The sequence below is a fragment of the Caloenas nicobarica genome, chromosome 4 (genome assembly GCF_036013445.1).
Source record: "Caloenas nicobarica isolate bCalNic1 chromosome 4, bCalNic1.hap1, whole genome shotgun sequence".
Lineage (NCBI taxonomy): Eukaryota > Metazoa > Chordata > Aves > Columbiformes > Columbidae > Caloenas > Caloenas nicobarica.
Genome location: NC_088248.1, coordinates 12,809,553 through 12,837,133, shown reverse-complemented (window position 1 = coordinate 12,837,133; position 27,581 = coordinate 12,809,553). Strand labels below are relative to the sequence as shown.

General features: G+C 39.6%; 2 protein-coding genes across 5 annotated transcripts in view; both read left to right on the top strand.

Moving 5' to 3' along the window:
* TRPC3 (transient receptor potential cation channel subfamily C member 3) overlaps window positions 1-4,586 on the top strand; it is a 38,069-nt gene extending 33,483 nt beyond the window's left edge. For 2 of the 3 annotated variants that reach the window (XM_065633897.1, XM_065633895.1), the window contains 3 exons: window positions 625-708; window positions 1,728-1,803; window positions 4,444-4,586. In XM_065633897.1, the coding sequence (XP_065489969.1) occupies window positions 625-708; window positions 1,728-1,803; window positions 4,444-4,586 (303 nt within the window). The remainder of the gene's footprint in view (window positions 1-624; window positions 709-1,727; window positions 1,804-4,443) is intronic. The other variant, XM_065633898.1, reaches the window with a different exon arrangement.
* Window positions 4,587-5,605: 1,019 nt separating this feature from the next.
* BBS7 (Bardet-Biedl syndrome 7) lies at window positions 5,606-27,068 on the top strand. 2 transcript variants are annotated; one of them, XM_065633793.1, is made up of 19 exons: window positions 5,606-5,721; window positions 6,162-6,227; window positions 7,249-7,311; window positions 8,118-8,293; window positions 8,924-9,110; window positions 9,801-9,873; window positions 10,808-10,924; window positions 12,228-12,358; window positions 14,415-14,469; window positions 16,177-16,279; window positions 16,822-17,014; window positions 18,518-18,592; window positions 19,719-19,784; window positions 21,864-22,003; window positions 22,993-23,157; window positions 23,427-23,536; window positions 23,647-23,750; window positions 25,246-25,369; window positions 26,309-27,068. In XM_065633793.1, exons 1-19 carry the CDS (start codon window positions 5,686-5,688, stop codon window positions 26,443-26,445), a joined length of 2,121 nt encoding a protein of 706 aa, XP_065489865.1. In that variant the 5' UTR covers window positions 5,606-5,685; the 3' UTR covers window positions 26,446-27,068. The 2 variants fall into 2 exon arrangements, with proteins under 2 accessions (XP_065489865.1, XP_065489864.1); XM_065633792.1 differs by having other exon boundaries at window positions 14,385-14,469.
* Window positions 27,069-27,581: the final 513 nt, after the last annotated feature.

Here is a 27,581-nt window from a genome sequence, read left to right as displayed (position 1 = left end):
AGAAATAACTGAGTGTTCAAAGGTGCAAACAATTCCCACAAGGAATTACCTAAATATTGAATAAAGGTGCTTTCAGCTTCCATTAGACACATGTTTATTTCAGGGTTACAAAACAGGGCAGGAGGGTTAAGGAGAGAAAGCTTTTCCTTTCACTATGACAGGAAAAGGGTAGTGTGGTCAGGATGATATTCACTTCCTATTGTCAAAATCTATGTTCTCAACAGAAGACAACAGGAAAGAGGGGAGATTGGTAATAACAATCTTCAGTACTTATGTGACACTGTAAATTGGGGTATCTAAATGTTCTTTACAAATATCAATGTAATGCAGTGTCACAACACCCTTGTGAGAATTAGGTAACAATTCCCCTTGTTTTACTCTTGGCAAACTGAGGCACAGACAGGTTAATGAGGATGTATGTGGCTTTTATTTTTATAAGTCAGGCTCAAGGCCCTGTGTATTACAAAGTCTGAAAGCAATCCTTTGAGAATGATTTTTATTTGTTTTACTGTAAATTATCAGAAATGTCAAGTCTAGTCATCTTGAAAAATGGATTTCTGAAAAAATGGATCTGAATTCTGTGAATTCCATAATATATTTTAATTTTGTCTTATTTCTTCCTAGTTAAACCTTTTCACTCAGTCGAACTCGAGAGTTTTTGAATCACACAGTTTTAACAGCATTCTCAATCAGCCAACACGCTATCAGGTAAGCGCATACATTGGTCACTGTTTTGAGTAAGAGAACTGTGTGAAGGTACTGGCAGAATTTTGTGTTTCCAAGTACATTTTGCCTTCACCAGATAAAGGAAACCTCCTGTAAAAATCAAACTCCAGGATGCTGCTGCTAAAAAGACAGTTATTGTTCATGCCCCGTTATAGGAAGCATTTAAAAAACTAGCCCATACAAAACTTGGATTTTCCTTTGATATCCCAGTTTGGAAAGTGTCAGAAGCAAAGATCTGGAACTGTCTGAGGAAGGGATATGAAAGCCTTGAGCTGACTAGGTTAGCATTACTTTGCCTTCCTTTCTTCTCATCTGAGATGTGACATTTTGACATTTCAGCAGATGGAAATGTTCCTTTCTGGTAAAAGGAGTCTGTCAGATATTACCTTCCTGTCTTCTTTCCAGCTCAGAAATAAAAGAATAAATAGAAGCTTTTGTTCCCCTAGTGAACATGTTGAAAGTACGTAATCCACCTGTGCAAATTGTGTCAAACAAGCTACATTAAATTAGGTATGGTAACACAGTACAAGAATATTAGTACATACAAGAAACCCTGGCAGTTACAGTGTGAAACTATGGATATCATCTCAATGAATACTTTTACAGCTGACATGGAACAGTCATACTGTAAAATCCCTAGCTTGCTTGCTTCCTTCCTTCTTCAAACGCTTTCACATATTAACTGAGTTTAGCAAGGGTAGACCTACTCTGAAGCTACTTGAAGCCTAAATTAGTGTGTTTAGACATATTTCCCTGTTGTCCCGTTCCCTACAAAAAGCTGTGGTGCCCTGTAAATAGGAGGTAATTGGATGAGAAAGGTGCTTTATTTTAGTGATGAATCTCAGTGTGCCACCAAAGAAAGCTGATATGAGGCAACTGCTTAATCTGGGGCTGCTCATTTTTTCAGTTACACAGGTGTGCGGGAGATAGTTAAGAAAGAAAAGTGAATAGAGTTCAATTATATATGCTCACCCGATTATATAACTGTTTTAATCTGGCAGCAAATAATGAAAAGACTGATAAAACGCTACGTTCTGAAAGCACAAGTGGACAAAGAAAATGATGAAGTAAATGAAGGTAAGAAAGACTCCATTTGCAAAATTCAGACACAATTTTTGTCACATTGTATTAGGTACTGGTATTACAGTGACGTATTAGAGCTTCAGGTAAAGAGAGGGTTTATTTCTACTTCAAATATGCTGAACTTGGAGAGGTAGAAGTGGAAGCACATCTGTGACAACCAAAATGGGCAAGTAGGGCCAAAGTAGAACCGAGAAATATTAGGGGCTCCATTTTTACAGGGGGAAAACTGGGGCACAGACATGACATACCAACAGTTACAGAGGAAATTTGTGAGGAAGCCACTAACTGTATTCACACTTCAGAGTCCCAGGCTGCAGGACATCTTTCTATCTTTCATTCAACTGAATGCACAGTTTACTACTTCACACCATGAACTACTTGTATTCTGTTCCTTCATAAAGCTATGTGAAATACTCATCTGTGAAGCTGCACGTCATCAAAAAAACCTACACAGAGTTAACTGTATGGTGAGGGAAAAGAGAACTGTAGCCACTCTTTTAGTGTGTGACCAGAGATCTTTTGAGAAATGATGGATCCGAGTGTGGTGTCTGCTGGCAGTGCAGTCTTGGAAACTTCCCTGGTAGCAGCGAGGGGTGCACGTTCCAGGTGCACACCCTGACTCCCCGTTGGGATGAGACTAAGGTGCATGTTGCCCTTCTTCCTCCAGCCTTCCAGGAATGAAACACAGGCCTGCAGGCCAAAAAAGAAACTCTTGAGCACTGGCTAGGTCTCCAAATAAAATAATTGGGGTGTGTGCAGCACAGAGTGTATTTCTTCTGCACTCCAGCTAAAGATTATTAGGTAGTAGACTGATGTCCCTTCCAGGGCTGGTGCTGCCCTTGGAAATATAACACCCCAGCAATGGTTTGGTTTCCCGTAGGCTGGAGGTTATAACCTTCATGGCTCAGCCAGTAAGAAATCTGTGACTGCCACCAGCAAAACATACCTGCTTAGCATAAGTAGTTCTGGTCTGGGATAGTTTAGTTGGTTTTGGCGTACTGGGAACACTTGCCCAAGCCACTCTGCTGGGAGCCTTGTGCTCTCCAGCTGGTGTGCAGTGGTGAACAACTTGAGATCACAACAGCTTTTACTGGCCTGGAAGCATCAGATGAATGTGCATATATGATGTGAGGGGCCCTGAATGGGCTGCTCTCTCAGCTAAAGCAGCACAGCTTTCGTTTTGCTCGGGAGTTACCCTCTGTTTACCTGTAAATCTCTGCAGTGAGAAGCAGGGAGCACAAGAGAAATTGGGATATAAATTTAATCCCACTCTGTGCCTTCAGAAGGCAGCGTTGTGCATTGCCTGTTATCCTGACTCTTCCCCGTCCTATGTGGCTGTACGGAGCTGAGCTGATGAGTGACAGAAGCAGAGAAGCTCCTAAAAGTGCCATCCTCTTAGTGTGCCCCTTGTGCCCCTCTCCAGAATTCCCATTGCATTCCTCCTCTTCCTCTGTGATAGGAGAAATCACCCAGCTAGTGAGTGATGAAAAGACTCTTCTCTCCAGAACAGGGCCAGGGGCATAGAAGTCTTTCCTGTTCCCCGACGCCTCTGTGGTGTTGGCATATGCGTTTAGATAAGCAAAATAGTGCAGAAGAGCGGTGGTGCATGGACATCATGGTTCTTGCTTTCTCAACAATTTTTGTAGAGGCAAGTCACCTAACCCCTGAACCTCTACACAACAAGGCGGTGCCTTTTGTGTCGTGCCCATTCATTGGTACCTCAGGTATAGATCCAGCCTTTAAAGATGCAATTTCTGAAGTCTGCTATATTTTAAATAGAAAAGCTCTGCATTCTTATGTACTGCAGCTGTTTTAAACATAAGTGTAGGGATTTTTCCCTGTTTTGCATCTCTAGAGAATTATAGGTAATCTTTCTAAGTATTTTATTTCATATGTAACAAATAATTTCCTGCAGTGCATACTGTGTAAGAATTCAAATACTATTCTTCCAGCAATTGTGAGGCATTTGAATATTTTTAAAGCTTCTGCTCTTGAACCGAATATCCTATAATGAAAAACACGTTGTTGCTTGTTACAAGCCTGGTCTTGACAATTGCTTTAATTTAAATGTGTTGGGGTTTTTTTGTTGTGTGGTTTTTTTTTTTTTTTAACTTGTGTCAAATTGTAACATGATTTTAAATTGGTTGACTTTTTCTAATTCAAAGGATGTTGGTAAGGAAGAGGAGAGAGACTCAGAAGCTGTGAGTTTTTTTGCCAGCTCTACCACACTTTTCCTGTGTGATCTTGGCACACCACTTCAGAAAAACTCTCTTTGCCTTTTTCTCTCTAAAAGGAGGGTACTAATACTTACCACCTGTTCAGCAGTGTTGCTGTGATTAATTCATTAACCCATGGAGAGGGCTTTTTGAGTCTTTGCTCTGTAAACATGTGAAGCACAACACTAGAGTTGCCTGGACTATTAAATACCTTTGGTACTAGGTAGGTGTTGACACGCACACATCTCCCTGAGAGTGAAGAAGAGGGGAAGCTCCTGTCCCACCCCTGGACCTGCTGTCATGAACATTTTGGATAAGCAGGAAATAATCAGAAATATGCACTGATGCCACTTAACAGAACGGTATTTAATGAATGTTAAATTTTTCTAACAAGTATTTCTTTCAATGATTAATACAGGTGAATTAAAGGAGATCAAGCAGGATATCTCCAGTCTTCGCTACGAACTTTTGGAAGATAAGTCCCAAGCAACAGAAGAGTTAGCGATTTTAATACATAAACTCAGTGAGAAACTAAATCCTAATATGTTGAGATGTGAATGATTCAGCAAAGGAACCGTGGCTTTGACTACAGCACAACTATTTATTGGCAATAATATTTCAGTATCTTTTACTTGAAAAATGTATGGTAGATTTTTAGCACTAAATATCTTCATGTACAGCTTCTCTGGAATTTAGTCTTAGGAAATTTTATTAACTCACCACAAAAGGGTTGCTCTCTTCATTTTAATTGTCTAAAAGCAAGAACTATCATACTTTTTTTTTTTTTTGCATTTATGCATTAAAAGGTATAATGGTATGAATTTAATAGGTTTATGAGTACATATTGAGAATTCTTTGCACTAAATTTGCAAGAAAAAAATTAAAATAACATTTAAATTTAAAATTCCTTGCAGCAACTGGATACAAATAGGACTTTTCATAATACAATAAATGAACTAGAGATCAGTGGAGGATTACTTGAAATCTTTGTTCTTTATTAGTGATGCTAGTACTGTGTATAAGTTGAGAACTCATGGTATGATACCACAGAATTATTGAAAATCAGGTAAGTGTGAATGTAACCGTAGTAGCACTGTCTAACATGTATGTATATACACATACTCACAGCTACCCTTTCTTAATTCAAAATATTTACTTTCAAGAATAAGGACTAGAAATTTTTTTTAAAACCGACTTTGGAAGGTAACGTGAACTCAGTCCAAAGCTCCTCTTCGTGTGGTAGAAACGATTTTTTAAAAAACTCTGACTCCGTGCAGGGCAGGTCTTTTGTTACACTGTTCTAAATGATGCCTCTGCTGCTTAATTGTTAAATAAAATATTCATACTTTACTGAAAATCCACGGCGTCCCGCTAGTTTGGCACCAGCTGCTGGATTACCCAGGGGCCCCGTTCTCCCCCTCGGCTCCTTCCCCCGGGCCGGGCTGGCGGCGGCGGGCAGCCCGGCCAGCTCCGCCTCCCGCTTCCGCCCCTCACCGCTTCCCCGCCCCGCCACTCCGCCCAATCGCGGCGCTCGGTTGCTTCGGCCCCGCCCCCTCGCCGTCAGACCTAGCCAATGGGAAGGCGGCTCTGGCGGATGTGGGCCGCGGGCTGAGGTTGCCGCGGTAACGGCGCTGTGGGAGTGCCGCTGCCCGCCGGTGCCATGGAGCTCAGCCTGGCTCGCGTGGACTACCTGCAGGTGGGCCCGGGCGGCGCCGTCACCCGGGGGAGCGGGGTGCACCGGCGGCGAGGGGCGGCGGGGCCCGTGCGAAGGCCGGTGGAGGGTCCTGGCGCTCCCGGCGGCGGAGCTGGGCGGAAAGCGCTTCCCGGCGGGCCCAGCAGGCGTCTGGCTTCGGGCCCTGGGCGGACGAGCCGCCCCCGCGGCCCAGGGCTGCGCGGGGCTCGGCCGGCGAGCGCAAGTGCCGGCGGCCCGGGAGGCGCAGGCGGCGGCCCGGGCGAGCTGCGGTTGCGGCGGAAAAAGCCCGTGAGCGGGGTCGGCGGTTTGACCTGCGCCGCAGTGGCTGAGGTCGGGGTGCGGGTGCCCCAGAGCCCCTCAGCGGGGCTGAGCCCCCTGTCCCTGGGGCGCGGCGTCACCGGCGGGCCCCGACGTGCTCTGTCCATCGCGGTGTCTCCGCACAGGTGGGAGTGACAGCTCAGAAGACCATGAGGCTGCTGCCCGCCTCGGGCCGGAGGGCCACGCAGAAGGTCGGTGGGTTCTGCACGGAACTTGCGTCCCGGTGTGGCCGGTACTGTGGGGATGGGACTGATCATCTGTCGAGTTGCTTTAGTTGGTGTGTCGTAGGGGAAAAAAAACCTTTGGAACCAATTTTTTTCGAAAAGCTTTGAAAAAATAGAAAAAAAAAAAAAAAGTCTGAATTTGTTTCTGGAAAACTTTCCGAACCAATAAGGAATTTTCAAAACTGAAAGCGTTGTTGAAACCGCAGGGATGTTCTTGAGGGGCTGACGACACGGACCGCTGGTGCGGGTGAACCAAGAGACCCTTTATTTCCGCAAGGCACTTACATTTATAGTTAGTAGCTGTTGTACACGCGTTTAACTTTCTGTTTTAATTGGCTTACGCTAGCTGCACGCTTAAAGTTATCTTGCGATTGGTTTACTCACTCTTGCACGCGCTCTGGCAGTTTGGCTAACACATTGTAAATATCTTTTCTTGTACAAAAACATTCTGGTTTCTCATTCTATTTTGGTCAAGTTCGTTCCAGTAACTCAAGATGACTGTCTGTAAGATATTCCACGTGTTCTTGCATATTTCTCTGTTTTCCTGACACTAATACAGCTGGAAGGTTTATTTTTTTTAGTTTTCCTTATAATAAGTTCAAGCTAAGGAAACTTAGTTAGAAAAACTCATTAAGAACAGTTTAGGTTTTTGTTTCGTTAGTAAATTCTCAGTATGCCAATACAATTCTTTGCCAAATAAGCCTTTCTGGAGCGTTCCACCTGACGGTGGCTGACATTTACAAGTAGAAGCAGAAAAAGGACTGTAAATGCTCTCACTTCACCTATTGTCCTTAAGCTTTAGTGTCCTGTCTGTAGCAGTTTATCTGGCTTTCTAAGCTTATTCCCATACAGCTATGTAAATCAAGTACTGCAGAATTTAAAGTACTTAAATACAGAAAAATACGATCAATGTAGGGAAAGTATTATTTAAAAAAAATATGTATAGAATGTATGTAATAGAAAATAATGATGTGTTATACTTTTGAAGGTAGTTGTTGGAGATCAAGATGGGGTCATTACATGTTTTGGCATAAAAAAAGGGGAAGCTGTGGTAAGTGGAAATGTTCAATTTAAAGCTTTATTTTTTATGTGTTCTTCCTAATGAAGTTTGAAAGTCCGCTTTTATTGACATAGGAAATAAGATACCTGTGGGAGCTTTCAAAGTAGAGCTGTGGACTGACACCCATCTGCGATCAGGGCTTGCTGACTTCATGTGTGGACAAGCGCATAGTCTTCCACAATTGTAAAGTCAGACACTAGTGTATATACTCACAAAAAGGTCAATTTAACACCTTTTAGTTTACAGTTTAGTTAGGCTTAAGTCTATACACATACTCAGTTACTGTGGCTGGACAAAAACTTGCAGTGATTCTCTAAGTCACCTGAAATGATTTTGACAAATTGTTTGCTTTCTATGAGCCTAGACTTATGCACAGCTTAATAAAAATTTATCCTTTTATGTTTTTTCCTGTTGGTGAGGTTCATAGCCAGCTCATAAGAACTCTATAGCAATACAAATCCATGTAGTTGTCTGGAATAAGAATGCAACATGTAAGAGGGAGGGAGTATGCGTGTGTTAATTTTACAGCTACCGATAGTGCTGAATTTTTTCTATAGATGAATAATACTGTAATAATAAAGTCTTAGTTTATTATATTTACAGCATTTTGTATTTAGTGACTTATAAATGCTTGATTTCTTTGTGACACTGAAAAGTACAGATAAATTTTTGTCTGTGTATAACCCCTGGTATCCTTAGTTTTACAAGAAATGGTAGAACAGATCTATTATCCTTTATGTTAAAAGACTACCATAAATATAATATTGTGATGATGGAAATTGTTGTTCTATTTACAGCCAGTGTTCAAGACACTGCCAGGCCAAAAAATTGCAAGACTGGAGTTGGGAGGAGCTCTTAATACACCGCAAGAGAAAATTTTTGTGGCTACAGGATCAGAAGTTAGAGGTTTCACGAAAAGAGGGAAGCAATTTCTTTCATTTGAAACTAACCTCACTGAAAGCATCAAAGCTATGTATGTATAACGTTTTGCATTCGTTTTATATTCATAGCAGATTGTTAATGATTTTTCTGAAATAAATTTTTGCTGTATTGTGTGCTTGTAGGTAACACTGTCAGTCCAGCTTTAGCTAACACTGTCAGTCCAGCTTTAGCTAACACTGTCAGTCCAGCTTTAGCTTGTGCCATGACATGTGGGAAGTAACTTAGACAATCCTGGTGGAATTGAGAAGGTGTAGGGAGTTTGCGGGGGGTCTGGAGGCTCTTGCATCCCTGCAAGTGCAGCTGAGCAGAGCTGGGGTCACCGTCACGGTTTCTCATGTCTCTGTAGCAGAGCAGGATCACGGTGTAAGATGTTGCCTTACATCAACTGGCTTGAGAAGAATGAATATCATCAAAATATATTAATGACATTTCTATGAAGATATTCTTAGGATGTGAAGACAACATAGGAAATTTGAGAGCTATAGAGAGCACGTGGTTGGAGCATTCGTAAGAAACTTTTTTTTTAAGCAGCTGGAACAGCTCACAGGGTGCACTAATGCCTCGAATCTGCAAGCAGTGGTGCATGGATGTAGTAGGGCTAAAAGACTATCACTGCTACTATGCTGGGAAAACGCTACAGGACGTGTTTTCTTTTTCCCAGGCATATTTCAGGAGCAGATCTCTTCCTCTGTGCAAGCTATATCTATAACCATTACTGCGACTGCAAAGACCAGCACTACTTCCTATCAGGAGATAAAATCAATGATGTTCTCTGCCTTCCTGTAGATAAAGTGAATTGCATTACACCGGTACTTGCCTGTCAGGATAGAGTCCTCAGAGTTTTACAGGTTAAAATACTTGCTTAGTTATATTTTATGAATTTATGCCTTAGAATTGGACTAATTATCTAGGGAATCAGCGTATCAGCATGGCTCAAATATCATAAGGATAAGCATGGATCTCAGTTGGCAGTGTTACTGTCTGTAATACTGGTACTTTTTTTTTTTAAAGGAAAACTGTGATTATAAACTTGCAAAATGAGGATTAAAAAAAACACTATAAATAGGCTTTGGAATTCATAGATGGAAATGGATAACAAATTGGTCTCTTCTGACTAAAAGTGCTCACATAAGGGCATTAAATGTATAAGTGTATCAGTTTGAAATTCTTGTTCTCACAAATTACTGTTGTGACAAGTCTGAGTGATATTAAGTGGTTTAACTTAATTGTCAGGCAAATTCACAGATTATTTTTAATAATAACACATTTTAAGAGTCCTATATTTTATTTATATAAACTTTACTCTGTTGTGGCTTAGAAATGTTTCTCCCATAGGTATTGGGAGTTTGTATAAGTGAAGCATATCAATTATTATAATCCATAATTATTTTGTGCTGATGTTTGTGGGTCTATTTTTTTTTTGTTTTGTGGGGGTTTTTTTGTTTGTTATGTTTTCAGATTTGGTTGTTTGGTCTTTGGTTGTGTTTTTTTGTTTGTTTGTCTCAAAACTCATTCGAGGTATTTCTCTTTGTCTTTAGGGATCTGATTTACTGTATGAAGTAGAAGTTCCTGGACCACCTACTGTTCTTGCTTTAAACAGTGGAAATGGGGGTAACAAGATTTTTAATATACACATAACTAAATAATGTTATTTTACTGTATCTTCTACTGTTTCATTGCTTATATTTGTTAATTACATTTTGCCTTCATTTTTAAGCTGATGTTAAAAATGCAGCAGAAAACTGACTCTGTGAAGTAATTTTGTACATACAAATAAATATATACACACACATACAACTGTTTTGGACAGTTCTAAATTATGTTCACATTAAATTGAAAGCCTTTCACAATAGCAGTGTGGTGTAAGGTGGTCTCCTTATATAAAGAGAAACTGGACTTTTGTGGACCTTGCCCAATTCTTGGGTTTGGGTTTCTCTTACACATGGATTTTTCCATAACTAGAATCGCTGGTTGCATCTCTCCATGGATGGATGAGAATATTGAGTAGGGTTCGCATAAACTAAGACTGTGGAAGGATCCAGCTTAAAATAGTTTGATCATCCATTTTGCTAATCTGTGCTAACCTAATAGAAATCTCTTTAGTGTGTTAATCTGGTGCTTAATTTAGTTTCAGTTAGATTGTGTGACAACGACATTCAGAGCTGGTTTGGAAAAGTTGGTTTTACTTGCTTAAGTCTTGGCACAACATTTTCTATTGGATGTTTGTTCTGAATGTTTCTCACCTGTAAAAGCAATTTAATAGCCTATCTTGGCTGAAGTTTAAAGTAGTGGATTATGAATGACTTTTTGGCAGAACTCTAGTGCAGGGGGGCATTCACACACAGAAGAGTATTAGCTGTGAAGAAATTAACAGAACAGGTGCAGTTTTGCATGTATTTGTTTTTACTTTTAAAGCCTGACAGTCTGTTACACAACACTAATGTTAGTGTTTTATTTTTCCCTTGGGCTGTAGAGTGTCACTGCATGATACTTTGAAATGGATACACTTGCTTTCATCAATTCTAAATTCAATTTATGTGTTTAGGTGATTCTGGAGAAGAAATTGTGTTTGGAACTTCTGATGGTAAACTGGGTCTTATCCAGATTACTGGTTCCAAGCCTATACCTAAGTGGGAAATTGGAAATGAAAAAAAGCGAGGAGGTATGTGTCTCAGTCTCTCACTCTTTAGTCTTCCAGCGTAGCTCAGGCTTTATTGTCAGTATAATAATCAGAAAGTCTTATTTGTAGATACTTTGGAGGCATGTTGTAGTTATGTGATATTAATATCAGTAAGCTCTCTTTCATTCTTTTGATTTTTCTTATAAATTATTCTAATCAGTTTGGTTTGCTTTGGGTTTTCTGTGCATACTGTTTCCAGTACTTAAGTATACTTCTGTTTTTACCATATTTTTAAGGTGCCATTTGTAAAACCATGTTGATTCAAATACAGTCACAAGGTTTTTATTGTTTTGGTGACTATTTCTAAATGCAAATACACTAGCAAGATTTTTCAGATGTTCAGTGGTTTTAAAGTCCCAGGTTAGCATCTTTCCTGCGAGACTTTTTTTTTTAATCCAGATTTTTGTTGAAGATGAAGTAAGACTTTCATTAAAGCTCCACAATGAGATTTAACTGGTCAGAGCATAGCACAGTACTTTCCCTTGTTTAGCCTTGGTGTGCTGCTTCTGCAGCATCCATTAGCCCTTCTTTGTTTGTACAGAAGACCAGGAACAGTATGTTTATTATTTATTTTAATTTAACGATCTCATAAAAGCTATTGCTAAATTATTTTCTTAAAACGCTTCTTAGCATGTGCTTTCTCTTTATATGAAATATGAAGGGGTTGTAACAGTTAAATTCCATCTCGTTTTTGATATTAATTCTACAAACTCTCAGTGCTTTTTCCTTCTTCCAGACCCTAACTCTCTGTTCCCCATGTGTTAGCAGTGGGTTTATCCGCTAACATATTGTATAGCAGTGCAAACCCAGTCCAGGTCTGGCACAAGTCAGAACTCTCTTTCTGTCATCTTACCCAGAATTCACAGTATGTTTGAAAATAACTTTAAGTCAAGTATAGGAATCAAAGAACGCTTTCCTCTGCAGCTGGTAACGTTACAGTGGTGTGGACAGGCATAGTTCATCTGGGAGAGTGTTTGAGGAGGGAGGGTTCAACCCCTCCAAAGTAAGCTATGAGAACATCAGGAGGGGTCTCTGCTCGGTGCTTTTCACCAAGGAAACTGTGGTGGTTTTGATTTGGAATTGATTGCTGCAAAACCCACTGTACGATCTTGAACCTCAGGCACAGGTGAGGAACTTCAGCCCTCTAGTGGACTCATCCAGGTACAGCGTTAGTAAAACCTTAAAAGCTGACCAAGAACCGCTTTCTATGTAGTTTAGTGTGGCCTGTATATTATTGTGTCATAAACAAAGATTAAGTAAATGGTTTTGTTTTCTTTCTCATTAGGTATCTTATGTATTGATAGCTTTGACATTACAGGAGATGGAGTTAAAGAATTAGTCATTGGACGAGATGATGGAGTGCTAGAAATTTATAGTTTTGAGAGTGCAGATGATCCTGTCCTTCGATACGATCATGTAAGCCCACATTCATCGTTGTCGCTGTTTACTGCTTTGGGCAAAGGCAAACCCATTCATGGGATTGTTTTCGCTCAAGAGCCTGGATGTACTTGGTGGGTGATGCTGAAGGGTACACACATAAATATGTATATCACTAGTTCATGACTGCAGGTCTCTGTCTATCACAGCATTCTCTGTCTAGGCAGGAAAGATGGTGTGTAATCTGGTGCAGTTCATGCCCACGAATTGCAGGTCAGACATGCCAGTCTCAGGGAAGTTATTGGACACCACTCGATGAAGCTAGCTTGAGGTTCATCACCATATGACCCGTAAAGCACACAGATCTATCGTTTTCCAAGGTCTCCCACCAGAAGATTAGAACTCAGACTGCTCAAATCAAAAGTCCGATGTTCTCTCACTTGCACTACCTGGAAAGCTGTTTAGGCAAATTGTCAAAGACCAATCTTAGCCCTTCTCACTTGAGCCCCACATTACGCGCCAATAAATCTGTCACCGTTTATTGCAGGATGACAATAGACTGTGGCAGGTGCTCTGTGTTAACTCCCTGCCCTCCCCACTAAGGAAGGGGAATAGGAGGAAAAGGGAGAGAGACTTGTAAGTTGGAAAAGTTAAAAATGCTTTACTAGTGCTGCTAATAAATAAAGAAAATAATACAAAATATACAAAACCAATCTTGGGTTTCCCAAAGTTGGCATCACTCCAGCAGCTGCAGGGCAGGCACCTGGAAGTCCTGGGCTGGACTCCGCAGTAACCAGAACTGGACTCAGGGATGCAGGGTCTGGAACCAGGCCCGGGATCACAGGCACGACTGGCAGGGTCCTCTTCAGATGCCGACCATGGTCGAAGAGAGCGAGACCCTTGTGATCTCCCACTTTTATAGGGTATGTGACATGTACGGGATAGAATACTCGGTGAATTTTAGTCACCTGTTCTGTCTGCTCCTCCTTGCAAATACGCCCCTCTCACTTATGGGACGTGCAAAATGTATCAATAACTTTGGCTGCCATAGTAATAAGTCTAAACCGGGGTCTCTTCTGCATTCCATTGCTACCCTTATCAGCTCTGGAGTGAACAGTGTCTGAAAAAACATGCAGCCAAATTCAGAAAAGTGCAGTTACTTAGAAGAGCTTAGCTGAAAGGAAAATTTATTAAAAGAGAAACTGGTCTTGTTTTTAAGAAAACCAGGACGATCGTACTCTTCTTTGGTGGAAAAATGAATTTTAAAAAGTTCTGTGTTTCAAAACATAAAGTATTTATAAGACCATTACTGCTATAACATGTTGTGTGATGGGGTATAGTTTGTTTTTCTGTGTGTATGGGTGTTGCTCTTGTTTGTCTGTTTTGGGTTATTTTTTTTGGTTTTGTGTGTCTTTGGGGATGGGGAGGGAGTTTGTTTGGTTTGTTTGTTTTTGTTCATTTTCTCTGCTCTGTAATGTCAACAGTATGAATTTCAAAGCGGTGCCCCCATACTTAAGAGCCAGAAAGGGAAATGGTCCCAATCTGAGCAAAAACCAAAGTGGTGCTTAGGGTATGTTAAAGCTCTGGCTCTGTTAACTACTGAAGTTTCTCGTGAGTGAAGTTTAATACAGTGCTGCTCACTCTGTGAAAAAACAGTCCCATATTGTGCATAGTCTGTGTTGACTGAAAGTGTTCGGGATTTTGTAGAGCATAATTACTTCAGTTAGGAATTGTTAAAATAGGGATTTGATCCATAGTGAATATTTTACCCTTTGGTCAGATCCCTAATTCCTGCTGGAACAATGTTGTACATTTTTGTTTTGCTTTAAACTGCCTTTTAGTGTCTCTGTTATGCACAGTAGAACTGGAATACATTTGTTAAAACAGCTCAGTTTATCTGTGAAAGTCATCAGCCAGCTTAACTCTTTTGTGGGTCTAGATATTGTGCACCTATGTAGATATTTTGTGATGCAGGTAAAGGAGGAGCAAAACACTTAAAATCCCCACAAATCCCCACAAACAAGTGCAGTGATATTTCCCTCTGCTTGAATGTATTTATTTGAAGGCTTTATCTGAGAGCATTGCATCAATCCAGGGTGGCTGTGTAGGAAAAGACGGGTATGATGAAATTTTAGCATCCACATACTCAGGTAAGCTTCATATCATTTACTCAATAAATGTTGCATATGGTGATGATTAATGTGAAGCAGGCTATATTGTTAGTGAAGCCCACACCTCTTAACATTTTTGTCCTGATTGGAACCAGGAGAATGTTTTGTTGAAAGGATCTCTTCTAATTTAGTATTTAAACGTCAAAAAATGTTTCCTACACTGAAACTATATTATAAATTTGAAGATACTTATAATGTGTTCTGCTGTGTAACACAGTGGCTGGTTATTCACAAGTGTAGATGACTGTCTGAAATAATGAATGTGGTATGTCTGAGTGAATGACTAATTTTTTTTTAATTAAAAACATTGATAGACCTGCTTATCTTTTGTATTTTTTTTTCTTTTCAGTTTTTGACATAATTTCCTTCCTTTTCAGCTTCATAGGGCTCTAAATGGGATTGACTTTGGTTTTAGTAGAAAACAAAGCTTCCCCACGTGAGGCATCTCAGCAGCCCCGCTGTGGGATCCGAGCTCTTGGCCTCACTGTCACCGAGGCCACGATAAACATTCTGCGAGTGTTAACTGCGGGGACCCAAAACGTTCCTCATTCCCTGTCTTCAGTTGTCCTCAGGACTAAAAAATTAGCCTACTGAGACCACTCGTATTCAAAAGCACATATTCTGGCAAGATACAATTCTCAGCCAGTTATTAAGAAATAATGGTGTTCAAGTATCTCTTTTAAATAACCTTAGAATGATTAAAATGTTTTTCTACCTCACCTCATATGAATTGTTTTGGTCTGACAGGCTGCAGCAATGCTGTGGCTGCAGTCCTTTGTGGCTTCTTTTAGTGCCTCTGGGAATATTGTAAAGATCCATGGATCACAGAATAAAGCAAAAAACAAAACCCTGTATTCACCTGTGGATTTTCATGGGCAGCAGCCTCAGTTCAGCAGATTTTGACAGTTGAGGAAAAATAATGCTCACAGCAGTAAAAGTTACACTTGAAGCTTGTCAGTGGGTGACTTACATGGTGGTTTTTGTTTGGTTGGCTTTTTTTTTTTTTCAAAATTCATGCTTTGTTATTAGGCTTTCTTGGTACTTGGAGTGGATGGCTGAGGAATGTGAAAGATTGTGGACATGTCAGCTTCTATGGTGCATGTTACAATAATGCTGTCTTACTGTTTGTTTGCATTAGATGAGGTAACTAGAACTATAAACACCCATTCAAGTCTGCGTATCATACCTGGGGTGTCAGGATATATCCAGTTAGTATTTGCTTTTATAAGTAAATGTAATTAAGAAAGCAAAAATACTTTTTTTTTTTCCACTTTAACTGGCGGTATTCAATCTCAAAACACACTGTGCAACATACAGTTTGCTCTAAACGCATTGCACAGCTTTGTTTTGTTTTCAACTATAGTACTGCAAATTATTCAAGGTTTTGTCAGAGAAACAGAGGTGAGAAAAAATGTAAACACTTGGTTAAAAACTGCCACAGAGGGATTTATTGCTTGAAGTACTAAATGAAAAAGAGTAAGTAATGTTTTTCAATCTGTAAGTTAAGAATGAAACCCGTAAAAATCATACTCAGTGTCTACATTAATCCTCTAAAGAAAGGATTAAATTAAGTCTTGATTCTGTCTGCCCGGTATCTGGAACAAGCATCATTCCACACATACAAAAGCTGCGTGTAGACTTTTCTTTATAGTTTATAAGGAATATAAACTTCATCTATTGGTTTAGGCTGGCTGACAGGACTGACTACAGAACCGGTCTATAGAGAAGGTGGATCAGCTGAAGAACTAAAATTAAGTCAAGAAATGCAGAGCAAGATTTCATCCTTAAGGTAATTGTGCTAGAAAGAAATTTAAATGGAAGAATTGAAATGTTAAAAGCTGAAATGTTGTCTTTCCTTCTCATCTCACTGGATTTTCTGTATCGTTAATGTATTTAGAAGTAGAATTAAGCCTTTTCGAAGTAGAAATGAATAGCAGCCTCATTTCACAGTCTCTATCTTGCCTGTACATGATGATGTCTTAATGCCTTTTCTTCAGTATTGGCAAGATAAGATTCCTGTGCTGCTTATAGCTTCTAAACGACATATAATTAAAAATGCGTTATACTCTTGAAGGAAAAAAGTTGTCCTTTCCTGTGACTCACAGAAATCTCTTTTGGCAAAGTACAGTAGAATCTATGTTTTCATGTTCTATAGTTTATATTTCATCTTGGTTGTGTATGTGGAAGGGGGATCAACCGTCACTTATGGTTGGAAAATGGTGGACAGAAGATAATCACGATTGCCTTGCAAGCTTAATATACTGAATTTCCAGGGTAACTTTTATAGATTTTTTTTTTTTAAAGACATTATATGTGGTTTCCCTTTTCTAGGAATGAATTGGAACACTTACAGATTAAAGTACTTCAGGAACGTGAAAAATACCAGCAGTCTTCTCAGTCCAGTACTGCTGTTTCATCAGTACCTGCGTTTAGTGTGAATGATAAGTTTACATTAAATAAGGACGATGCCAGCTACAGCCTCATCTTGGAGGTGCAGACAGCTATAGATACTGTCCTGGTACAGGTGAGTGTGTTTTTGTTCTTGTTGGCTTTCTTGATCTGTAAATAAAACATTCAGAGACTTTCTAGTTTAAAAAGCCAAATTATAGTACCTTAAATACATGGGGTTTTAAATGTCTGAATTGTTATAAGAGGAAACTGAAGCGTATAGCACTGCAGGGTTGAAGTAACTGTTGTAAATGCTTCTTCGGAAACAAATACAGCTTAAACCTTTATTGAACAGAGCAATGTTATGCTACCAAAATAGACTAAAATACCTACTGTACTAGCAGGTTTCTATGTAACTTTTATGTTTGCTTTTGCATGTCCCTCCATATTTAAACAGCAATTAACTCAGTAAATCTCAAATTAGGTGCAGATTCTCACTTGCCAGTTAAGTGCCATTTAGTGGAAAATTAATTTTAGAATCGTGTGGGCCACCTGTGCACTTTCAGTGTGGAAGAGCATCTGATTTGTATGCAATTGGTGATAAATATTCCTGCCAAGCAGCGCAACCTTAATTAGTTATTCCTTCTACTGCATCAGCTGAAATTAATGTTAAAATATCTTGGGTACTCAGAAAGAGTAGTGGTACTGAATGGGCTTCTTTTGGGATATGCATGGGGAGAAAAATTTGACAAGGAGGGACTTGTTAGGTGAATTTGCCATAACAAATGGGAGAGAACTACTGTAGGACTCCATTATTTGCTTCTTAATAAAAATCATATTTTTACTGAGGATGTTATTAGAGCAATGCTAAGCTACAGCTAATTTGCAGCTCTATAGTATCTGCAGTTCCCATCGCTAAGTGAGGAATAATCAAATGGTTTCATCTAGGCCTGAATTTAATGTGGAGTTTAGAACTTATGGCTTTTTCTTTAAAGAAATATAAAGCGGTGTCTGGTATTCCTGTGCTGTCAGAAGATGATAAAAGTGGGTTTAAAATATTTTTTTAGGAAGTATGTTGCATATTTATCAATGTTTCCTGACGCTTCTGTGAAGTTATAAAGCAGTACTAAAACAAGTAATTAATCATTCTAATACCCTTTAATCTCATTTCCAAAACAGTGTTAGATTTAATTTTAATTCCAGTGAAAACACATGTAGATAAGAAGTGATCCATGTCAGAGGTGTTCTTGTAAGTAAAAGGATCATTAATAATTATCTAATATGATTCTTGGTTTCCTGAATGAATGTTGTAAACCTCCTATGAAAACAGTGAAACACTTGAGTCATTAATATACTTCATACGTGTTTGAAAGAGAGTTACACGTCTTATACTGGAGTTGTTGTCAGCCAGCCACACGGGAGCTCAGGGCTCTGTAAGGGAGTAAGAGTAATATCATGGTGTTACTCTGGGATTAAACGTTAAGCAGCGAGGTGTGTGTCTGTTGGGCTTTTGCCTCTTGGATGAAGCGATCGTTGCTTCTCCCTTATTAAAATAATTGATTACAGTTAGAGAATAAATGCATCAGAAGCTACTGAGGAACTTTAGCTCTTTATTTTTCCTTCCTCATATGTGCTGCAGAGTGATGTCCCGTTAGACTTGCTGGATGTGGATAAAAATTCTGCTGTTGTTAGTTTTAGCAGCTGCGATTCTGAGGTGAGTGAAACAAAAGGGGTGATATTTATAGAGATCACATGACAAAAGCTCTTAATATTGTATATTAAAATAGAATTTGGACTTATAATTTTAAATATAATGAGTTAAACCACTCTTTTGGTCATTTTGGAGAGCTTAGGTTCATTACGGGTAATGCGGAATCTGGAGTTAGTGGCAAGTATTGACACAGGGCAATGCTAAATACGTGCCAAAGGATCCAGGTTCATCACGGGTAGTGCGGAATCTGGAGTTAGTGGCAAGTATTGACACAGGGCAATGCTAAATACGTGCCAAAGGATCCAGGAGCAGCTGCTCTCGTGCTTTTTTCCTGTGTGATCAGAAGTGTGAAAGACCCGTTCAGTATTGCTCTCTTCTCTGGATTTGCCAGTCACACATGTATTTACTTGAAAGTAATTTAAGTGAAGAATATTCTTTTTCTGTGTCTCTTAAAAATCACTTCAGAATGTAAAAATTCTGCTGTGTGGGGAGTTGTATGTTTAAGTGCCTTTTTTATATGATAATTATAAACTTAACTACTTACAGAATTACTAGTGATGCTTAGGGCTGGAGGGAAAATCCAGAAACTATCTTAGCATTGTGAAAATCTTCTGTTAAGTCCTTCATTGTAATGATCCTCTAAGCATTTTAGATTAAAGGACTAAATTTGCACATCATTGGTCTACCCTGGAGTTTTCAGAAATCAACATTTTTTTATTTTAAGTTTCTTGTTAGTTGTGATGATTAATTTAGCTTTTTTCGGTGTGTTTTCTTACCAATCTTACTTTAGCTTTTGGATGCTGGACTAATATTGCAGATGAGTGGGACAGGTTAACAGATTCAGTCTTCAAATGGAAAATGGGTATCTATATAATTTTTGTGGGGATATTAAAGACTTTAAGAGGCTCCAGTTGATTTTTCCTTATATAGGGAAATTTTTAAAATTCTATCGTCATGAAAATTAATTGAAGTATTCAAGGAAACCAAAGATTACTTTTTTCATTTAACTTTTGTAGAATAGCTGTACATAAATAGCAAAAACTTTACTGTACGTATCTTCAGTTAAAACAGACTAGTAGAACATTTGTGAATCCACAGACCTGTTTTGTATTTTTTTTTCTGTTTACAGCCAAATAGCAACTTTCTTCTTGCAACTTACCGATGCCAAGCAAATACTACGAGACTTGAGCTTAAGGTAAAATGCTCCAAAATCTTTTCCATAATAAATTCATGCTTAGGAATGGAGAGATCTCTGCCTCAGCTGACTGCTTAGTCTGAGGAAATGATCATTCCTCTTTCTACTGCTGGTTGTTTCCTGAGAACCTTCTAGTCTGGGGCTTGTGTTCATTTATATTTGTCCATGGGGTTTCTAAAGGCTTCTGAAAATGTGTTACTTCAGAGGAGAGCCTGAGGTCCTTCTTGAGTGTCTGTCAGATGAAAGCAGTGGGGAAATCACAGATTGTGAAGATACTTGAAAAAGACTTGTGTGGAACTTGAAGTGGTGAGAGGTGTGGGAAAGAAATCTCTGGCACAGTTTGTCCTTGGAAGTGTTGGAGGGAATTTATGCTGGCAAGTAACCAGGGAATATAGACTGGATTTGTGGTTTGGAGAGGAAGCAAATCCGGTCATTCCATGCTTATGGGGGTCTTTTAGGGTTTATTCACACATTTTCTGGCCACCACTGGGGGAAATAATGAAGGAAATAATGATTAGGAAAACCCTCAAGATACGCACAGGCTCTGAGTTTTCTCTTTATGTAGTCACCTAACACTGCAGCCCCCTAATGTGATACGTGTTTATTTATGTAAAACTCTCAGTCAAAAGATTATTATTAGAAATTTAAGCCTGCATAAGATGCATCAAATGTGAGGAAGTTTGAGCATGTTATCTTTTTTTGGTGGTGTCTCAGTAATGGACCTTGTGTGCAGAACTAAGACTTGTTTCCCAGGTCCCCTTCTTAAGAAAGACGATTAGTGTGCTTATTGATTCTGAGCAGATCATTTTATCTCCCTGTGTCTCAGTTCACTTATTTTAATTTAGGGGTATGACCCTGGCCACCTTTACTATTGAGAATACTGAGTAAAGAGTAAATAACGCAAGAAAACGAATCAGATGCATTGATGATACACAAAAAGGTTTCTTTTACTCTCCCACTAATAAAATTGTAAACTCGCTGTTGTGTGTCATCAAAACCCTGTACTATCACTCTTGCATTTGGATCCTGATGTGGTGGATTTGATCTGCAGAGGTTCTGCTGCCACCTCGCTGCAGCATCCTGAGGATCTCCAGTGATTTACACCTGCCACATGGATGGAGTTCATTCTTTTTTTGTATTTCATCTATGCACATGCAAAGGATATAACTTTTAAGTCTTGGTGATTTTATTTCCAAAGGAGGTCTTTACTAACTTATTTTTATTAAAAACATTGAAGTGGGTGTTTTCCTGCAAAACACTGCTTTTTGACTTCTGAGACCCTATAAATTATGGGATGTAATCGAAGTTATGAAGCAAACCAGTACTTGAACTCCAGTCTGCTCTTTTGCTTGTATAAAGCTGTTTCAGTAGCTGTTCTGCCAACTTTCCTGGCTGTGCTGTAAGTGGGATGCACTCTTTGTTTCTTGTCAGTTCTGTATAATTGGCAGGTGACAGAGGGTTTAGTGCAGTCTGTGGAACTGGTCTCAGCACAGAGGTGACTGGTGCGTTGCTGTGTCTGCAGAGGTGTGGGGAGTGCACACTGTGTCCTGGATGTGTTTGTGCATCCTGCTTGTTGGGTATGCTCAGAACTGAACTTAAATCTGGCTTATTTTCCAGAAATAGCTCAGGAAGAACTTCCATTGTTACAAAGAAATGAATAAATGTTTTGAAATTTTGTTCATTCTTTTAAATTCTCTGATGGCAGCTGCTACTGTATATATTTTTTTGTCTTAATAAAAGACAAGTAATAGGACCACTGAAGAATGAGAATCAAGTTACAGACTTTTTATTTCAACTAATCAGAAAGTAAGTTAGTGGGTTTTATTTTCTCAATCTTTCATTCATCTAATATAGCGGCACTTCATTGGATGCTACTACATCTAGTTTTAAAACATTCTTGATCTGCTCTATTTATCTGCACTATCAAGTAAATATAGTACTCTAAATATTCTCGAAGTACTGCAGAAAATCTACAGTTTTTCTTTAATATGTTTTGAATGTCGAATATCCACCAATTTCCAAATTGTGGTTGATTTAATCTTTTATTCTTGTTTGTCGGTTCTACTTTTATTTCTGCAGGTTCGATCAATTGAAGGACAGTATGGGACGCTTCAAGCATACGTAACACCAAGAATTCAACCAAAAACCTGCCAAGTTCATCAATATCAAATTAAACCACTTTCGCTTCATCAGAGAACTCATTCTATTGACCATGACAGGTACTTGCAAAGAAAAATCAGTGCCTTTTTCTCTTGAAAAACTGACACAATCCAGTTGAAACAATGTTTACTCTATAAACTTATGTGTCTAGTTCCTAACCTACAAGTTTGAGCAGCCTGTAGTTCCATTTTATCAGTTTTCATCAGTTTTATCAGTTAGAAAATGCAGATTTAGCAGGTTTCTGCTTTCCTTGCCATGCTTTGCCCTTCTTTTCAGGTTAGTTTTCATTTTACTGTCTTAGGTTATAGTGCAGCCCCATGTGTCTGAAGAGCTGAGGGTGTGGTAGGAAGGAAACTCCCCTGTGTTAGTAACCGCAGTCTTTTCAGTTTCAGTCTCTGTGTGCCTTCCACCCTTTAAATGTAACTCTTTCCCATAGCTAATTTGGCCCCAAAACGGAGCCAAGACTATTTTTTCCCCTCTCCTTTCTCTCTGTTTGGACCCTACTATTTTACGCAATTTATATTTGATTTGACCCTACCCCGAATTAACATCTCGTATTGCCACTAAGGTGTTGCTTGTTCTAAAACAAAACTGCAGGGTTGCTACCGAATGCATTTACTTGATGTGTAAACATATTCCATTGTGCCTCATTCTTGATAAAAGTGCCATGTCTGTGGTTTACAGCATGGGAGACTGTTGAGGCGCTCAGTCAGTTGTCGTATAGTAAGTTATTTACATTAGTTTCAGGTTTAACAACTTGAAACGGGACATGTCAAAAACTTCCAACTAGTTTCTTATCCAGTTCTGACATGCCTCCTGTAAGATAAAATTTGCATGTACGCATAGCTTTTTGTCTAAATACAGAAAAGCAGATGTAATCAGCAATGCATAACTACTTAGCAAGATACCTGCCTTTTTACACTGTGTTGATTAAAAGGAAACAACCTCATGTAACTAACTTTTTTCTTAAGGATGACCAGTGCACTGACAGCGCCTCTTCTTTATAACTATTAACCACCTTTTTTTTTTAAATTTCATAATGTCATAGGCCCATGAATACGCTGACGCTCAAAGGCCAGTTCAGTTTTGCTGAAATTCACTCCTGGGTTGTGTTTTGCTTGCCTGAAGTGCCTGAAAAGACTCCCGCTGGAGAGAGTATCACCTTTTATTTTCAGAACACTTTCCTGGGTACACAGCTTGAAAGTACTTACAGGTAAAATACAATTGCTAAAGCGCAACATGACTATGCTGGGGCTTCTGTCTTTTTCATTCCTGACCAGTCTGTGGGTATCATTCCATGCACATCCTACTGTTCCCTCTCCAGCCCCAGCAAAACTCCCATTAAAGAGAACAGGAATCTTTCTTAAAAAGGATTGTTAAACATTACCAGGGGTGATCACTATCCAGTAGTGATGCAATCCATAGCTTGAATAGAGTTTTTCTTGAAGCTGGTCCAAAACCCATGTTTTTCTTCCTTTATAGAAAAGGTGAGGGATGTTTTAAGTCTGACAACATTTCTACAATATCCATCCTAAAAGATGTGCTTTCCAAAGAGGCTACTAAAAGGAAGATTAATCTCAACATATCATATGGTAAAACTTTTTTTCTTTGTTGTGTTCTTCTTGACTTAATTTTATATTCTTATAAATGGAATATGTATTATTCATTTTCTTGTTTGGGTTTTTTTTTGACTCCCTACTAGACGTAAATGAAGAATCTGTGAGGCACACGTTAAAGCTTATCCACCCCAAATTAGAGTATCAGCAGCTGTTGGCCAAGAAGGTTCACTTAATAGATGCTTTGAGAGTAAGTACCGGAACTCCCATTTTTTATTGGGGATTATGTTGTCAGATATTAAGCTGTGCGGCTCAAGTCAGGTGCATGTCATAGTGGTACCTGTTCCGTTTCTATTCCCAGGACATGTGTTTTAATTATCTGGGAGGCAGACTTAAAAGTAAAATTCCCATTTGCCTATGGGACTAGTGGATGTCACGTAGGATTACTGACTGATGCTGAGGATGACTAAATCAGACAGTAGAATGCAGCCAGCTCTGTCATCTAATGGTCTCTTTTTGCCTGCTGTTATTTTCCAGTTCCTTCTTTGTCTCTTTCCACTAACCTTTAAAAGTTGTTTAGATCTGGGGATAATCATCCATGCCAGATGAAACTTCCTTGCTTTGGAATTTCATCCCAGTGTGTCATAATTTCTGAATTATCTGCTTATTAATCTTTTGCTTCATACTCTCCTCAACAGTTAGTCTTTGGAAGGTGCCTGTTAGGCAGCTTGTCTCAGTTCGCGAACTTTTCCAAGAACCAGGATTTTATCATCAGAAACTTGCTATCATCTCTTTTGGTGTATTTTTTTGAGGCAGAGGGGAGATGAAAATGAACATCTGATTCTCTCTTGTCATTTGGAATCAAATACTCGTTGTCAGAACTCTAGTTAGAGAAAAACTACCTACCAGTGAGCACAATGTATATCTTTATTATCCCTAAAAGTGTTTTACTTGGGTTTGATTTCACAGACTGGTGAGGTAGGGAATAATAGAGAACTTATTCTTAATGCGTGTTATGTTTGTACAACAATAATGATGTTGCACATCTTGGAAAAAGTGTTTAGTTCTTGTTCTAGGCTTTTTTTTGGGCAGCAAATCTCCTTCAACAAGTTTTTGTCACTCATCATTTGGGTAGTATGTTATTCATAGGCAGTAAAATAATCTGGTGATTTATGAAATCTCTTGTCCCAGCAGACACACAATGCATAAAATAACTACCTTTCGTCTAGAAAAGAACAGTCTCTCTGTAGGGAATAAAAAGATCTATACTATTGACCATCTTAAATTGGTCTGATGGCAGACTGGGACATTTTAGAAGAGGTCTTTAGAAGTTGTTTCTGTCACAAACTGGGTGATAGTTCCAGAGTTTACTTTTTGCTTTGGACTTTTTAGCATGTGCAATAGTTTCTAGGAACTTACTTATTCTAACAAGGAAAGCATGGCAAAGGCTTCGAGCCTTCTTTAGGGGCTGGACTGTGGAGTGACCCTGTTCTAGCGGTACTGAGAGCTGGAAGCTGTAATACACAGGATTTTGAGAATCTAGTCCATGAAGCGACAAGTAACATCTGGCATTTTGCTAGAAGACTGGAAAATGAGGCACTTTGAAAATAACTCTTGCTAGTTTAGAAGGGGATTGTCTCGTCTCTGAAGTACTTTCTCCTGTCAGACCCAAGCTTCGCTTCTTACTTTTATGCTCTTACAATACTTAACTGCTCTTAATTCTAACGATTTAAAATGTCTTTGAGGAATTACAAGTTCATGAAGGAAACGTGGACTTCTTGCTACCGAAATACCGCAGCATTTTGGAAGAGGCAGATCAGCTGCTTGAGGAATACAAGAAACAACCTGCACATCTCGAGAGACTTTATGGTTTGTTGATCAATTCAACATTTTGTTTAAATGCAAAAAAACCTGTCATAGTTGTGGAATCAGTGGGGGGTACACTTGGGTAGCTTCAGGACAACAATAGGTATGTAAGTATATATGTCCGTTTGGTCATACAGCAAGGTTGCATATTTACACAATGGTTTTGATTATAGAGATCTGAAGGTTAAAGGTGAGGCAGTAAAACCTTGTGCATGCTGAAAATGGCTTGTGTGCTACTAGAGACTTGGAGTGATTCTCTAAAGGTTCTCAAGAATTGTTCACCTGAGAACTTCTAAAATTGACTTGGCATCACAAGCGTTATCACTGAGAATGAAAATACCAGTATTATTTGCAAGTGACTTTTCTGCTTTTTGTTTAATAGACAGCTTTTTATATTCTGATTCTTGTCTTTATGGACACGATTAAGGATCACGTTCAAATTCAGGATGGCATTTAAGAATGTATCCAAGTTCAATGAGTGATTAAGTTCTGAGCGGTTAAGTTCTACAAAACATCAGAAAAATGCACATGGGGTGGAAAGGGAGACTCTTAGGAGATGATCTAAGTTAGTGAAGGAAGTTCTGTAACCTCTGGTGTTCCCTGTGCAGCTTTCAGCTCGGAGAATCACTGCTGGGCACCAGCTGTAATAAGCCTCAGTATATACAGTGTAGGCAGAGTCCTTGTCACCCGTCCTGTGCTGGTTCCTCTTGAGAGGTTCAGACAAGGTCATTCCGAGGCAGAAATACACACGTGGGAATGAAGCTGAAATCAGCTGTTCTAACAGTGGTTTTTCATTTATTTAAAAGTAAATCGTTGTTTAAAAAGAGTCTTGTCTGTAAACCCAAAATCAGCTAGAATAGTTGGTACGTAACAAGTTAAAAGTAGAGACACCTCATAATGAAAACAAAGCCAATACTAAATCCTGGGATTTTACCTTTGCAGGTATGATCACAGATCTCTTCATAGATAAATTTAAATTTAAAGGCATCAATGTGAAAACGAAAGTTCCTCTTCTTCTGGAAATTCTGGATGGCTGTGATCAAGATGGACTAATTGCTTTTTTTGAGTCTGCAGCCTGACAAGGAAAAAGCAAAGTATTTTTTCTTTTTCTTTTCCTTTTTCTTTTTTTTTTTTCTTTCTTTTCCTTTCTTTTCTTATCAAGGCTGTTCAATATCAAGTCCAAAATACACATTTTAAGAAAAACACTATTTTACTCTTTTGTTGTACTGTCAGCTCTTACTTTTTATTTGTATTTATTAAGATACTGAGTACGGTAGCCAATTTTAGTTCATATAAGCTGTTATGTATATGTTAAGTGGGTGAGGTTTCTATATACACAATGTTCTTCATAGCTGAAGAAAACTTCAATATAAATACCAAATACCCTTTTTGCAAAAATGTTTTCAGTACTGTTAAAGGCTACATGCACTAGTATTTGTTCTATAATTGTAAAAATGTATGAAGACACTTGTTTTCAGAGACTCAACCGGGTTTAGAAGAAAATCAGGTGTTATGCTATGCAGAACTCTGATCTTGGGTGCGCTGGAAAGCGGTACCAGGCGCTCACCGGGCTGGGGGAGCTGCTGTGTGCACGTGGGGCAGAACTAATTGTGGATTTTAAACTAGAGACAGCTACTCTGAAAGCTACAAATTAACTCTTGTAGAGAAAGTGGATGGCATTAAACTTCCTCCGTGCTTCTCATGTGTCTGCGTTCTTGGTTTAATGTCTCCCAGCCTTTGGCATCTTCCATCTCGTTTTTATTTAAAGTTAGAAGACATTAACCACCTTGTGGATATAGACATTTGTTCACAAGTGAAGTATAAAGGAATAACTTGCTCCATTAGAAGGAAAGGCACGTATGGAAAACTACTTTTCCCGCGGGAGAGGGCAGGGCCGCTCCCCTCCCTGCAGGCCCCCGCGGGCCCTGCGCTCCGGCTTTGTTCGGCCGGGCCGAGCAGCTCTGCCCCGGCCCCGAAAGGCCGGTTCCCGGTTCCCGCCCCCTCCTCTCGCCGCGGGTCCGGGCGGCTCCTCCGCGCCCCCGCCCCGCGCCTTTCCCGCCGCCGCGCTCCGGAGGGCCCCGCCCCCGAGCCCCAGGCCCCGCCCATCGCCCCGCAGAGCGCGCTTCGCCTCCTCCGCTTTGGCCCCTGCCGCCGCCCGTAGGCCGCGTGACGCGCCGCGGCCCCGCGCCTTCTTATTGGCCGATTCAATAGTCGC